This window comes from Podarcis muralis, chromosome 5, assembly GCF_964188315.1.
Source record: "Podarcis muralis chromosome 5, rPodMur119.hap1.1, whole genome shotgun sequence".
NCBI classification, from domain to species: Eukaryota; Metazoa; Chordata; class Lepidosauria; order Squamata; family Lacertidae; genus Podarcis; species Podarcis muralis.
Genome location: NC_135659.1, coordinates 99,048,021 through 99,064,155, shown reverse-complemented (window position 1 = coordinate 99,064,155; position 16,135 = coordinate 99,048,021). Strand labels below are relative to the sequence as shown.

At 47.3% G+C, this 16,135-nt stretch overlaps 1 protein-coding gene across 1 annotated transcript in view; it reads right to left on the bottom strand.

Moving 5' to 3' along the window:
* KIF3B (kinesin family member 3B) overlaps nt 1-15,434 on the bottom strand; it is a 30,556-nt gene extending 15,122 nt beyond the window's left edge. The window contains exons 1-4 of the mRNA XM_028735614.2: nt 15,290-15,434; nt 4,365-5,843; nt 2,287-2,388; nt 451-573 (exon numbers count right to left, since the gene is read on the bottom strand). Coding sequence (XP_028591447.1) covers nt 451-573; nt 2,287-2,388; nt 4,365-5,774 — 1,635 coding nt within the window. The 5' untranslated portion in view covers nt 5,775-5,843; nt 15,290-15,434. The remainder of the gene's footprint in view (nt 1-450; nt 574-2,286; nt 2,389-4,364; nt 5,844-15,289) is intronic.
* Nucleotides 15,435-16,135: the final 701 nt, after the last annotated feature.

The window sequence follows — 16,135 nt, the reverse complement described above, 5'->3', positions numbered from 1 at the left end:
AAGGTAGTACATGACTACATAGCATCACAACCGATTACATATAATAGTTATGGCTCATAGAACTAGTTAGAACCTGTAAAATTACAACAGCTTTCCAGGTCATGAAAGTGGAGAATTTTCCAGCCAAAAACTCTGAATTTTAACATGCATCTGTCAAAAAGTTTTGCATCTCCCCCAAGGTCAAAGGGAACCGCTGGGCCTTATTTTTCATGGGGAGATGCAAGCTGTGCCCGGTTTGGGTGGGGGGAAATTCAGGGGGTTTGATCCACTCCGACTCCTTTGAGACAATTAACTACTGCTTGCCCTAAAAGCGCAGAGAAAACTGTCACATCTTAGTGCCTTGAAGATGGGAAGCCCAATTCTGGATTTGGCCACATCCATGCTAATTTCCAGAGCTCACATACAGTACCTGTACATACCTGCCAGCCCACCTCCAGGGAGGCTACTCACCTTTTTCAGTTTTTTAGTCTTGATATCCACTTCCTGCTGCAGGGAGCTGTAGGTCTCCTTCAGCTCCAAGGTCTCCTCATCCCGACTCTCCATCTGCTGTTGGATTTCTCGCTCTCGTCGTTTCTGCGGGAGACAACAAAGATGACTCTTTTTTTTTTGGCCTGGAGTTCAGCGCTGTCAGGGTACATGCCAATCATTCGCAGGGGGTGAGGGAATTTACACAAGGCGTTGCCAATCAATGCTGTGCATTTTTGAAGGATTTTATGCTGAAAGTTCACTTTGTTCCAAATAATTTTAAGGGGAAATATTGTGAGGCTCAAGAAGCCTGAACTTCGTCTGGAATTGCTGAAAGGCTCACTGATGACCTCGGAACAGACTTGCAGACTGACCCCAAACCATGTTTACTATGCACCACTAGATTCAATGGGCTCATTTCCAAGTACCTGTGCACTGGACTGCAGCCACAGAGTGGAATTCAATGTGGCAGTAAGAGGTGGATTTGTGATCAGAATGAGGTCCACTTGCATAATAGGATTTCCCTTCTCTCCTCCCCCCTAAACCTGTTTTGGGTTTTCCACCAAACACCAGAGCAGATTCAGGGGACATGTGGGGCAGAGAGAGGGGCGTCCTGTTGCATAGGAAGACTTTGTTCTGCTTGTGCACCAACTGAGTCAAATCCCACCCCTACGTTCTAAGTCAGGGGTAGGCAACCTAAGGCCCGGGGCCCGGATCCAGCCCAATCGCCTTCTAAATCCGGCCTGCAGATGATCTGGGAATCAGCGTGTTTTTACATGAGTAGAATGTGTCCTTTTATTTAAAATGCATCTCTGGGTTATTTGTGGGGCATAGGAATTCGGTCATATTATTTTCCAAAATATAGTCCGGCCCGCCACATGGTCTGAGGGATGGTGGACCGGCCCGCGGCTGAAAAAGGTTGCTGACCCCTGTTCTAAGTTCTCACACCTTAAAGGAAAGAGCAAAAGTCTTGGATTTCAAAAGATGGGCTTCCTTTCTGCAAAGCGTTAATTGGCCAGAGGGGTTTTAAAGGATGGAAAAGGGAAAGAGTCAACGAAAAACGTAAGCAAAGTTCAGTAAAACAGCTTTTCTCATGCAGCTTCTTGAAGATCTTACAGTGTTTGCATTTCACTAGCTTTCAGCTGTTCTCAAAGTTTTCAAGCAATTAAGTTCATGAACCTCATGTATTAAAAAAGGAAGCAGTAAGAGCAAAAGCCGCTGAGAACATCCCTGGTACACTCATCACTGAAACTGAAAGGACTTTCAAAACAGCAGCATTAGCCTTGCTAAACAGAACTTCCGTATCCAGAGGAAGTATACCTTTGAATACCAACTGTTGCAGAGCAACAGTGGAAGAGGGGGGAATTTGCCTTCAACCCCAAATGCGCTTTCTAGATGCACGAAGTTTTCCACTGTGGGCAGCAGGATGCGGGATTAGACCAACTACTACTCTGATCCAAACTGGTATATAAATCTAATAAATAAATAAATGATCCAGCAAGGCTCTTATTCGCATTGCTGCTGATTGGATTCCAAAGATGCCTGCCCAGGAAATGTTCCCAGTGGGTTCTGCCCAAATGTTATAGACATCCTTGATCCACGGTGGAATGGAAAAACGTGCTGTGAGCTTCCCAGGGCCACAACGCAGGGCAGTGGAGAATGTTCAGTCCTCCAACTTTCATCAGCCCCAGCAAGCAGGGCCAGTGGAAAGGAATGATGGGAGTTGTAGTCCAGCCACAGGCTTCCCCCCCCCACCGTTCTGCACACTCTGGGACCCCTGCAACCCATCTCAACGCACGCACGTCTCCCTCTCCCTCTCACCTGCTCAGCAATCTCCTGCCGCTTCTGTTCCAGGATTTTTTGCTGCTCGTTTGTGTGATCCACAATATTTTTCCCTCCAACAAGGAGCTTGCTTTCCATTGCCTGAAAAGCAGAATGGGAGGGGTGGAGGGTTCCAATAACCGAAGTCAGCATCTTGCAGAGCCTCACAATTACTGCTTTCTTTAAAATAAAATAAAATGGGTAAAGATCTCACACAGTTGTCTCATAAACTGTGCCTCCTTAGACCAAAGTTTGGCTTTTGGTTTGTGCTGCCCAGAAGCAGCTGTTCGGCCTCACAGCATCTCTCAAAGGACTCCAGCAGAGGAGAACTGCCCCAACCCTGGGGATACCAGGGAGTGAGCCTAGAATCTTAAGATGTGCTTTCCCCATACATTTCCCATGCTTGCACGCCTTGTCATCCAAGGCAGCTGATACCCTCAGTCCATTATAATGACTCTACACTTTGGGTGAAGATGGAGGACATCCCCTATGCCAGGCATAGCCAAACTTGGCCCTCCAGCTGTTTTGGGACTACAATTCCCATCATCCCTGACCACTGGTCCTGTTAGCTAGGGATGATGGGAGTTGTAGTCCCAAAACAGCTGGCAGGCCAAATTTGGCCATGCCTGCCCTATGCAAATCAGAAGACAAGTTGGCCTTTTCTAGTACACTCATAAATTTGGGGTTCTCCTCTCTGAGTGACTTTTTACAGTCCTTTCACACCAACAGATCACTGAGAAATTAAGAGGGATCAGTCTCGATTATATCAACATCATCATATTTATTTATATCCCGCCTTTTCCCCTGACAGGGACTCAAGGTGGCTTTCTAGCTGTTTGGTGGAATTTCATGACATATACGAATAATCGTTCCCATCTGAACCTGCCAAATATGACTTTGCATGGGACTATTCATACTATCTACATAGGTCTCGGTGTATAAAAACCTGCTGTGTCTTTGGGTCTTCATTTGAATCACATGGCAACCGCTTGTGACCCATGTCCCTGCATATTTTTTTCTAATTCTTTCCACACCTTCCTCACATCTCAGTGGAAGATTTGGTCATTGGCTTGCTTTGCTTTACATTATCATTGTTTTCAGGTCTCAGTTGATTGTTACATGTTCATTAAGATTTGTAAAATGCAAATAAATAATGAAAGGAAATGAATTGGGTTGGGTTGAGAATACCTGCTCAGGTCCCACTCCTTTCCCCCCCCATCAAGCATTTCTTTTACTAACCACAGTTAGAAGAAAACACTGATTTTTGACCAGCCTTCAGATCTTGTGAAAACTTACCAAGATGGGAAGCTGTTTCACCTTTGGCTCATTAAGGTGAGGTGGCCATCCTCGACTCTACGAGCAGCTGACAGAGGAAGGATGAAGACGGTTCATTGGCAGCTGTGGGCAACACTTAATTAAATGTGCACAAGCTCTTCACATGCATGCCACCCCTTCACTCTTCCCTTCATGAAAGCAAGGAAACAAGCCAGGAAGTCACAATAAACTATAGCTTTCTATTACATGTGAACTGGACTAGGAAGCTATGGGCAATAGCTTCTGAACTGGCCAGGATAAGATAGGATAAATCAAACAACTGCAAGGTTGTTTGTTTGTTTTTTTACAGTGTTTTATAAATTTTATGAAATAAATAAAATAAAGCTGGCCTGCCAATGCCTGGAAGCCATTGTCCATTGCTCCCTGCTTAGCACACAACAGAAAACTATGGCTAGCTGCAAGGTCTTGGCTTGCTTCCCTGCTTGCACAAAGAGGCAGTCTGTGAGTGCACAGATCTCATGCATCCGTCCTTGCCTCTGAAGCCAGAATTTGATTGTCCAAACCAGGTCTTAAATCACCTACACCTCTCCAACTGCTGGCTGCAGTTCTCTAGCTGTGAATAATTTGGAAAGAAACCTTTGAATTCAGAATCTCAGAACCACTCTGAACATCAGAGAAGCATTTCAGGAACAATTCCCAATCCCTATGCTTCTGTTTTTAGTCTTCAACACTGAACCTCCCCCAGAGAGGTTCCTCCCAGGCCACTTTTCTGAATCCACAGAACTCAGCAAAGAGCCTCCTACCTTGATTTTGGCGCCCAGCCTTTCAGCTGCCTCCTTCTCTCGCTTTAGGTCTTCCATCTTCTTCTCCTTCTCCTTCAGCAGCCTCATCTTGTCCTCGGCCACCAAACTGTGGTCCTCTAGGATAGCCCTCTTCTCGATCTCCAGCTTCTCCTGCTGCTCCTTCCAGTAGTCACCTTTGTTACCTCCTCCTTCCTCCTCCCCTTCTTCGCCATCTTCCTCCTCGTCCTCGTCCTCCCCGCCGGCGCTGAAGCTTCCGTCTCTCCTCCTGTCTTTCTTCTTCCTCTTGACAACGGACCGCTTTTCTAGCTGCGCCTTGAGCCTCGCGATCTCCTCCTGGAATTCCCTCAGCAGCGCATCCTTGGGGTCTTCGTTCACTCTCGGCTTGTTCTTGATGTTCTTGGCCCGGTTGGCGTACCGCAGCGTCGTCAGGGTCTCGTCGACGTTGTACGAGGCGGGGCCGATGTTGGCCACCATCACGGTCTTGGCATTGCCCCCTAACGAATCCTGGAGCAGCCTGGTGAGCTTGGAATCCCGATAGGGAATGTGAGTGCTTTTGCCATCCACCAGGGCAGATATGACGTTGCCCAAGGCAGAGAGAGAGAGGTTGATCTTTGTCGCTTCTTTCAACCTCTCCCCCTGGGCTCCGGTCTTAGACTGGCGCTCGCTGCCAGCAAGGTCCACGAGGTTGAGCTTCCCGACGCGTATGTGGTTCTCCCCATCGAGCCCCACTTCACTGCACTCGATGGTGATCACAAAGATGGCGTGCGAACGGGAGCTGTGCTCGTTCATGTTGGTGGCCCCGACGGAGCGGTTCTGGTTCCCCACGTTCATGACGTGCTCTATTTCCTTGACGCTCTTTGTGACGAAGGACGACAAGTCCTTCACGTACACTCCCGTGTCTGGCCGCTCCTTCAGCTCCAGCCTCTTGGACTGATCCTTTGACAACAAGTCCCGGATTTCCTCCTGGTAGATCTCCAGGTAAGAAGCCCTCACCAGGTACTGCTGGTTCTGAGACCGGGAGATGTGCGTGAAGATGTGGTCGAAGGAATTGGGGATGACGCCCCTTTTCTCGGGGTCGCCACGCACACCTTCCATCGTGTAGGTCTTCCCCGTGCCGGTTTGCCCGTAGGCAAAGATGGTCCCGTTGAATCCCTGCAGGACCGAGTCCACCAGGGGCCGGAAGGTCTCATCGTAGAGCTCAAACTGCTTGGAATTCCAGTCATAAACGGCATCAAAGGTGAAAGTCTTTGGAAGCTCGTGAGAAGTCCCCTTGGGGTTCTTCACTGACACCTGCCCCAACTTGACGTCCACCTGGACCACTTGCTCATAGGAGGCTACTTTCTCTTTGCTGTTCATCGGCCGGCATCGCACCACCACTCTGACCGACTCTGAGCACTTTAGCTTCGACATGACAACGGGCTGGCGCTAGGGCAAACTCAGCAGCCGGCAGGACCAGGAAGGCCAGGGGTTTTTCCAAACCTGGGAAGAATCAAAGGCCAGAATTGAGCACAGAGGTAAGGCACAAAAGCAGTGAGTACAAACCAGCCCCCCCCCCACCCCCGGTCTGGCTTTTAACACTAGAGATGAAAGGTGAAACCCAAGCCCATACATCAATTCCCAGAGTGCACAGGCCAAGCCACCATCTCAAAATCTCAATTTCCCAACTGTAAGATAAAAAAAAGCAAAAAAGCATCCCTCTCGGAGTTACTGTGAGGCAGAACAACAAGAAGAAATAACAATGTAAAATGTTTTTCCCCTTCCTAAATGACAGGAAATAAGTGCTTCCTATTCCCATTTGATCAGTATTAGTGCAGAAGCAAATGGCTTTTAACTCAAGTTTTGTTAAAAATGAGAAATATCACTTTGGAGGATGATAATAATAACTATTATAATAGAAATAACAGAAATAACAGTACAGTGGTACCTCGGGTTAAGTACTTAATTTGTTCCGGAGGTCCGTACTTAACCCGAAACTGTTCTTAACCTGAAGCACCACTTTAGCTAATGGGGCCTCCAGCTGCTGCTGCGCCGCCAGAGCACGATTTCTGTTCTTATCCTGAAGCAAAGTTCTTAACCTGAAGCACTATTTCTGGGTTAGCGGAGTCTGTAACCTGAAGCGTATGTAACCTGAAGCATATGTAACCCGAGGTACTACTGTAGTAGTAGTAGTAGTAGTACTGATGATAATATATTAAATTTGTATACCACCCTTCATCCGTAGATCACAGGGCAGTTCACAACATAAAAATACAAAATCAAAACACATGATATGTAATCAAACAAACAACAAACAAACCTTCCCACAAACACATTTAAAAGGCCACAGAATGTTTATCAGCCCAAAGCCTGGTTACAGAGCAACATTTTCGCCTGGCATCTAAAGATAAGTAATGGAGAAGCCAGGCGAGCCTTCCTGGGGAGAGCATTCCACAAAAGGGGAGCCACTGCAGAAAAGGCCTGGTCTCATGTTGCCACCCTCCAGACCTCTCGTGGAGGGGGCACATGAAGAAGGGCCTCGGAGGATTATCTGCAGTGGCTCCTACAGCTTCATTTGAAATCTTAAGTCTGAATAGCTGACTAGGAGGTTCAGAGAGGTCTAGCCATTCTGAAATTCTGAACTTTCATCCTTTCAAGGAAAATGTGCAAAAGGGCGGTGCTAGCTCTTTTATTTCCCTTCTCTTCTCTTCTCTCCCCCTCCCCTTTTATGAAGATCACCTGCTCTGAGACCCCACAGCTAATTCTCCCCTGGCCTCCTCCCTGGCCCAAGTAGGACCAATTCAGCCAACTAGCCCTGGGGATTAAACTGAAGAAAGTAGGAAAAACCACTGGGCCGGTAAGATACAATCTAAGTCAAATCCCTTATGAATACACAGTGGAAGTGAGGAACAGGTTTAAGGATTTAGATTTGGTGGACAGAGTGCCTGAAGAACTATGGATGGACACGACAAAACGACTAAACAACAACAAAGCCCTGGGGATTATATAATTTATTTTTGAATTTTATTGTTATTCATGTTTTTATACTGTATTTTATGCGGCTTTTGTAATTGTTTTAAAGTGTTTAAAATTTGTTATTAGCCACCCTGAGCCCGGTTTTTGAACTGGGAAGGGTGGGATATAAATTATTATTATTATTATTATTATTATTATTATTATTATTATTATTATTATTTTCAGCCGGCTTCCAAGTTAAGAATCTCTTGTACGTTCAGGGACGTTGTCCACATGCTGCAGGCCTCCTTTTGCTCCTCCTTCCTTCCCTCGCGGGCCCAGATTTTGTCACAACCCTGTTGCCCTCCAACCATGTTCTAGAATGCACGCCTCTCCTTTCCACCTGGACAGCTGCTGACCTCAGCAACTCAAAGCACTGTCATGGTGCAAGCTGAGTTATACGGTAATGATCTGCTCGATTAAAAAAAACCAACAACACCATTATTCAAAACTGGGATTTCTTGCCAGGGATTGGCCCAAGGAGAAGCTTTTCCTGATAAGAAAGCAGAACACAGGAAGTTGCCGTACACTGATGAGTCAGGCCGGTGGACCACCCAGTTTAATATTGTCTACACTGAATAGCCGCAATTCTCCAGGCTTCCAGACATGGTCCTCTCCCAGTCTTCCCTGGAGATACCAAGGACTGAACCCAGGATCTTCTGCTGCTGAGCTACAGTCCTACACTTTATAACTCTGTACCCCGTGGACTCTCCTTCCTGGGAGGTTTTCAAGCAGAGGTTGGATGGCCATCAAACATGGATGGTTTAGCTGAGATTCCTGCTTGGACTCTACGATTCTAAGATTTCCCCGATGCAGCAATTGCAAACGCTATCCAGGAATTTTAGATCCTAGAAAACTGCCCTAAAGCTTTTGCTTTCTTCCTACTTAAAATGCTTCCAAGTCACCTTCATTCGCCTTAATTAAAAACGTAATAAAACTCTCAAAGGGGCTCATCATTGCTAGGAAACCACACGTTCCGGCCAGAATGATAACGTTCCAGAAAATGCATGGCTGGCACTGAAAGCAGTGACTTCTTGCCTCCTTCTCACCCTCTTGCCCCAACAATGTATGACTGCTAGAAAATGAACGGCACGACATCCTCGCACTTCCCTCTTCCACTTCCTTGGGGTCTAGGATCTAGGGATCTTAGTGGGCCCACAAGCTGAACATGAGTCCACAGTGTGACGCAGCAGCAAAAAAGGCTAATGCTATTCTAGGCTGCAGGGACGCGGGTGGCGCTGTGGGTTAAACCACAGAGCCTAGGACTTGCTGATCAGAAGGTCGGCGTTTCAAATCCCCATGACGGGGTGAGCTCCCGTTGCTTAGTCCCAGCTCCTGCCAACTTAGCAGTTCAAAAGCACATCAAAGTGCAAGTAGATAAATAGGTACCACTCCGGTGGGAAGGTCAACGGCGTTTCCGTGCACTGCTCTGGTTCGTCATGCTGGCCACATGACCTGGAAGCTGTACGCCGGCTCCCTTGCCCTATAAAGTGAGATGAGCGCCGCAACCCCAGAGCCGTCGCGACTGGACCTAATGTTCAGGGATCCGTTTACCTTTATTCTAGGCTGCATCAACAGAAGGACAGTACTCCGATCAAGGGAAGTCATAGTACAGTTCTATTCTGCCTCCGTCTGACTACATATGGCACTTTTTTCAGTGTAAAGCTTAAGAAGAAGAGGAGCAGGTATTGAGCACTTTCCCCCCACAACTGAGCAATGACAAAGAACTGCCATACAGCAGACTATGAGAGGTTTCCAGACAGACCCGGCATCCTTTCCTAGAAATCAAATACTGCCTGTATGGCTGCAGTAACGGAGTAATTTTGACTAATCTGATTTTGCTTCCATCTCTGTGCTTGGAAAGTCACTGCAAACCAAGGCTGGGAACTGGCTCTGGCAAGAGGGCCAGAGCCTTAGCTCTTCCACCCCTAGCAGGCCAAGTAGGACAGGTCAGTGGAGCAGCCCAGCTGTCAATCACCTAATGTCACAATGATGACAGGTGACCTTTTTTGCCCACAGGGGTCTTCAGAAGCCTCTTTTAAAGTGCTGCGGAAAATAGCATTTTGAAAGGGGCTTCTGAAGATCTGACCGGTTGTCAGGTCTTCAAAAGCCCCTTTCAATGTGCTTTGTACCAATCAGCTAGCAGGCAGTGCCTGCAATCCCCTAGGAACTTACCTGCCACACAACAGACATCATATATGACTTCACATGCAGGGCAGCTGGCCATGGCTTTGCCAAAAGGGCCTTGTGGGACGAGTGCAGAGGCCTGGCAGGCCTAATTAGTCCGGGTTGGAGGCTGGAGATCCCCACCCCTGCTATAACCAAACCAGTGGAAGAGCCAAGAAGCCAGAGGAAATAAACGTTCAAGCAGCCCTGCCAGGGACAGAGCCTGACAAGGAGCCACGATCTAAGAGCATCAAATAAACAAGTTCGGTCAGGCTGCCTGCAGCTTCAATGGGAAAGCAATTCCTGCCCGTCCAACCTTCAAGCACAACATGCCTTGGCCTGAATGCAGTTCTAATTCTGTATTGACATGACCGGAACATTTTTTATTTTAGAGCTGTCGGGTGTAAAGCAGCCCATTCAACTTGGTGCAAGATACAAGATTCAGAACGCTGCAACTGCACCATGCCAGAGATTAGGACGCCACTGAGACCTGGTGCATCTTCCATAACCCATATTACAACCTCCCCCCAAAAAATAACAACTATTTGTGCTCTGCAGATGTTTTAGACTACAACTCCCATCAGCCCCAAGCGGCACAACTGATGTGACGTAGTCCAAATCATGCAAAAGGTGCTGCTTTCTGAAAAGCGGTGACGCAGGTTCTCTATTTCCACGCCGAAGGAACACACAAGCACCAGAAAGTTAGGATGAGAGATGAACTGAATGATCCACTGGGCCCTGTTTCAGTTTAAGGCACGAACTGAAGTATACTCAGCGCAGATGAATTGCCTCGTCGTATTAACTGTATGGCTGGCTAAGGAGAGATAATGAGGGTGGATTTTCTTCCCCCTTTCAATTAACAATTTATACAAAGTGGGTGAAGTCAAGGGGAGAGGCTGCTGCTCAGTGGCAGAGCGCATGATTTGCATGCTGAATGCTCCCGTTTCTGCCACAAGGAGCTCCCGTGAAAGGACCTTTGGCAGGAGGGCTGAGAGACCTCACTGTTAAGCCCTGGGGAGGCTCTGCCAGCCACAGCAAAGGCTACTGAACTAGATGAGGGAGAGGTTTGTCTGAGTTTTAAGGCAGCTCCTTACCTTCCACTAAATTGGGATTTCAAGCCTGGTTTTGACATTGTGAGGACAAAGGGGTGGTATTCATCCTGGAATGAGGTTCTTTGAAACTAGCACGGATGGCAGCTGAATAATTTGGGGGTCAAGGAGACGTTCTGGGAACCACATGATAGGAGGAAAGGCATTGGTTCCCAGCAGTGTGCCCTTGTTTATTTTGCCAAAAGCAGAATACACCACATGTGACAGCAAATGTCTGTCAAGCAGGTTCTGCCATGCGCCACGGTGCCTTAATTGCTTGCACCCAAATACATCAATTATTTGTAACCAAACATTTCATGAGGCGACGCACTCCATCCCTGCTGAATGCCCGGCCCAACATCCTATTTTAGACAAGCCTTTAGGACACGGCGCTCTCCGCAAAGAGCCCTCTCACTCTTCTGAAATCCAAAAGCAATCTGGCCAGATCCCAAATTGACTCTAATCCACTACACTCACCCAGAGCTTCAGATTGCATTTCCAATTGTACAGAATACGGGAAGCAATTCAAAGCCTGTTTTCTTGGAGCGTAGGATGAAGTCATGCCTGAAAATTAAGTCCTGGTACTATTTGAAATTAAATTGGTGTGGCAGTTCAATCATCAGAGAATTTTAGAAGAAATCAGAAATTAAGGAGACTAGTTAATTCAAATAGCCTGCGCCTTGAGAACCAACAAGCTAGGACAAGATTGCTACATACTGGATATATTCCAGGGTTGCCTTTAATTTTATTTTAGTAGTGTATACACAAGATTCCACACTAGACCTGGAAGATGGAGGCTGAGATTTAAAGAGATTCTAAGAACAATTATTTTCCATTTTTGCTACTTGAACATGTCAAGTATCTGCAATTATGTTCCTTCTTAGCATCATTTGGCTCCTTCCATTATTCCATCTAATAAATGGGCAATTTGTGATTTTCCTCTCTTTCAGCAATTTTTCCTCTTTGTGGTAAAGAGGTGTCTCAAATCAGAGAGAATATTCTAGGTGTGAACTGTGGAGCATTATGATGGGGTATTTTTCTCAGCTGAACTAATTCTACTGAGTTAACCACAACTTAACCTCCAGCTAAAAAATAGTAGTATTAGTGTATTAGTAAGAATAGTATATTTTTTTTAAAAAAATAGTGTTTATGTTCCCTGATTTATGGGCTCAAAGAAACTGGAAACACAGACATGTCTTAGGTAAGATATATTTCTTCTCGTGATTTTATTTTTAAGGAGTTGAAAATTGAAATTGAACACCCTTCAGAAAAGCAGAGCAATCAATGGCTGTTTGGCTTCTCTTGAAAAAGCCAAGCTTTGCTATCTTTCAGCTTTAATAGGGTGAGAGAAAATCACCCACCTCAAAATCTATCCTCATCCTACCTTTCCCAGATGTCTCCCTCTCATATAGACATCACAGTCATGTACAAAAAACCCCCCCATATATACTAATTGATGCTCTTATTTCATCCCCATGAAATACATAAGAGTCAACCAAGGCCTTTGATCAGGGACAACATCTGCTGGGTAGGTGCATAATTGCACAATGCTCTCCCATCAGTTGGAACACAAAAATAGCTAAATCTAAAGTATTTTTTTACAAGACAAGGTTGATTGCATATGTAAACAATTTTATCGGTCCACAGAATCTCGCATGTTCCTTCATTAAAAGATGGTCCAAGAAAATATATCAATTCAGTCTATTCTGTGTTTCTTATTGACTGAAAATTGCATGACAATCGCCCTTATATGACCCCACACTGCTAGGCATTCAGTGACAACCAATACAGCCAAGCAACAGAGCAACTGTCAAAATCAGATCTATGGCAGTTTAGGGAAACACACCACAGGCTCTGTTAAAACACACCGTCCTGAGAACAAAGACGGAATAAACTATTCATTTGCAGAATTGGGTTCCTTCTCCTGTCTAAGGAGAGGAAACAAGCACCCTTCTTGCTTTGATGAAATCATTTTTTGCAGCAACGAACTGCTACATAAGACCACCACAGCCAACCGCCCTTTGCACAGATGAGCAATGAACATAATGCTGCCTTCATATTGCACCAGCAATATCATGTTGCATAAAATAGAATGGAATAAGATTCTCTAGTAAAATGTGCCAAATTAAATATCCGAATATCCTTTGCAGTTGACCACTATTTTATCTAGTTCTTTCCTCCTGATCGTCTTAGCTGGCAATAGTATGGCTCCCTCTAGTCCGGCTACTTTGATGGTGCCTGGTCTTCATTGTCTATATGAAGCCTGATCCTAAGCGTGCTTACTCAGAAGCAAGCCCTACTGAATGCAGCAAAACTTGCTTCCAAGTTGTGTGTGCAGGATTACAAACTTAGGTGCACGGTTATGTGTGCACGCCTACAAGCCAAGGAGATTCAACAACCACAGGATGGAGACAGCACAACTGGTACCCAGAAGGCAGAGTCTAGGAAGCAGTGTTAGAAATCAGCCAGGCGCCGGGCACATTTTGCTACTGGCAGGGGTGCAACTGCAACCACGTGGAGATCCCTGGATGCCAGGCTGGCGACTGACATCTTCATCTGGCTGGCCTCTCCAGATTTCTTAAGCAGGCAAGCAGAATAACTCATTTATTGCATTTATATCTCACCTTTTTCTCCAAGGAGTGGAGTACATGGTTCACCCCCCTCTCAGTTAACCCCTGCAACAACCCTGTAAGGTAGGTTAAGAGGCTGTGACTGACTCCAAGATTACGCAGTGAGCTTCAGGACTGAGTGGGGATTTGAACCCTGATCTCCCAGGTCCTAGTCTGACACTCGAACCACTTCACCACACTGGCTTCCTAGAGTACTTCTGCTGTGGGGCCGCTATATAAATTAAGTAGGTAAATAAATATGGGGAAAGCAAAATGTCACTTAGAGAAGGATCTGAAATATTTTCCTTGAAGCTTGAATTTGTTTTATTCTGGATTACTTAATTTTATGTTTTAATGTGTTGTAAACCACTTTGAATTTTTTTCCTTTAAAATATAAATTGGTACAGGAATGAAATGAAAAATATTAATAACAATAAAGAAATCTCACTGGGTGGAAAAAATGGCACCTAGACATACTGTAGGTTCAAGGTGCTATTTGGCAATTAGCTTATAAATCTGAGTTTCTAATACTGGCAGAAACTCTCCAGGGTCTTTTCCTATCATTTAATTTGTAGACTTTTTTATTTTTAAAATTTGACATATAAATGATAAGTAATTCAACCCTGGCATGTGAAATATATGCCCCACTGCTGAGGTACACTCCTTCCATCTCCCTAAATGTTTTGATGAGCAACCTTGATGTGTAAGCTGCCTCCTGAACACAGGTAGGAGCATCCTCATATATGACACCTAAAGCATGGCAGGAGGGCAGGTGTTCCCACCAGAAAGCAAGCTCAGCCACAACCAGGGGTGAGTTCTGGTCCATAAGAGGAGCCCTGCTGGATCTGGTCCGGCATCTTGCTCTCATATGGCTATGGGAAGCACAAGGGGGCTTCAGCAGAGGCTCCATGGCCACCTGTCACAGATGATCTAGTTGACATTCCTGCATTGCGGGGGGTTGGACTAGATGACCCGTGGGGTCCCTTCCAACACTACAGTTCTACAATGCTATGGTGCTGAGAGGCATAATGCCTCAGCCATCACGGCTAGCGACCACGGACAGCCGTGTCTTGTCTAATCGTCTCGCAAAAGCCATCCCAGCTGGTTGCTGCCTCTTGTGTTTGAGGACACCCACATTCAAAGAACTGCAGGGGGCGGACATAAGGACAGGCATTTAATAACATAAGGAGGAAGAACATAAGAAGAGCTGGCTGCTGGATCAGGCCCATGGCCCATGTTGTCCAGCAGCGTCTCCTCACGGTGGCCCACCAGATGCCCCGACAGAAAACCCAAAAGCAGGACTCGAACGCAAGATCCCTCTCCCTTCCTGCTGTGGTTTTCCAGAAAGTGGGATTCAGAAGCATCGCTGCCTGAATAGCCTCCTCCATGGATCCGTCTCCATCCCAGCTGGTGACCCTCCCTGCCTCCTCCTGCGGGGTCAATTCACCTGGAGGGGTCACAGCAGGGCATGGCCTTGTGTGAATGGGGCAGACGCCGACCCACATCCTCCAGAGAGAGGAGGAGGTGAGGGGAGCATCCGGGTGCGTGCACGCATCCACCATCCACACCCACACACGCGTGTGCCTTGAGAGTGCAGAAGGAGGCAGGGGGGTGGTAGAGAGGAGAGGGAGGGAGCAGCCAGGTGCGCGTGCACGCATTCCCACGGTTCCACGCCCAGACACGCGTGTGCCTTGAGAGCTCAGAAGGAGGCGGCGGGAGGAGGGGGAGGGAGAACCCCGGTGCGCGTGCACGCATTCCCACGTTACCTCACCCAGACACGCGTGCGCCTTGAGAGTGCAGAAGGATATGGGGAGAGGAGGGGGAGGGAGCACCCCGGTGCGCGAGCACGCATTCCCACGTTACCACACCCAGACACGCGTGTGCCCCTGAGCGTGAGGAAGGGGGGAGAGAGAGGGAGAGGCGTGTGGCCGCCCGAGGCCCCCGCCCCACAGATGCGGTTCCTCCTCCTCCTCCTCCCGCCGCGCGCGCGCACCCCCTCGCCGCCCCAGGCGCGCGCCCGGTGTGTGGGTGGGGGCGGGTGGAGAAGGCGAGGGCGAGGCCCCTCACTCACCTGCGCCGTCACCATGGAGACCCCGCTCCTCCTCCCGCCGCTGCGGCAGGGACGGCGGCGGCGGCAGCAGCACCGGATACGGCAGGGGGAGTCCGGCCCCGCCGCGGCCGCCGCTCACTTCCTTGGCAACGCGGCCGCCCGCCCCGAAGCCATCACTTCCTTGGCGACGCCCCGGCCCTAGCAACGGGCCCCGCCTCCTCGGCCCTGGCAACGGGACACGCCCCTGGCAACGCGACACGCCCCTCTGGCCCTCGAGGCGCCCCAGCCACGTGCGCCATGCGCGGCTTACAGGGGTGGTTTTAATATAATTTTTATTAAATTTTCTGTTTTTACAATTTAAAATACTCGTTTTTACAGCCTGAAGCTATCAATCGCTTCCCTTCTTCTCTTTCCATGGTTCATTTTACATATCCTAAATCCCTGCATATTTTACAAAAACCATACAATTCAGTATTCCATTATTACAGCCATCAAAACTAATTTACACCGCTGAATTTATCTGAATGCTGCCGGCGTTTTCAGCTGTATGGCTTAGGTGTGTTTTAATCCACTGGAGAAAGCGGGAGATCCAGAGTTTCGATGAGCTCAGCTTGGTCTTTCTCTTTTTAGGTTTTGTTAATGCTGCCAATCATACGGCTTTTGCTGTATTTCTTTTACATTATCATTGATATACGGGTTTTTATATAAATAAACTTATGTATATATGACATTGATATGAATCCATAGATCTCAGGGCTGTCCGCTACATAAAAGTGCAATATAAAAAATGCATAATAAAGCAAAAAACCAATAGCCTCTCTCTCCTTGTCATTGGGATGTTTAGCGCATCTTTTACTTGCTGCTTCG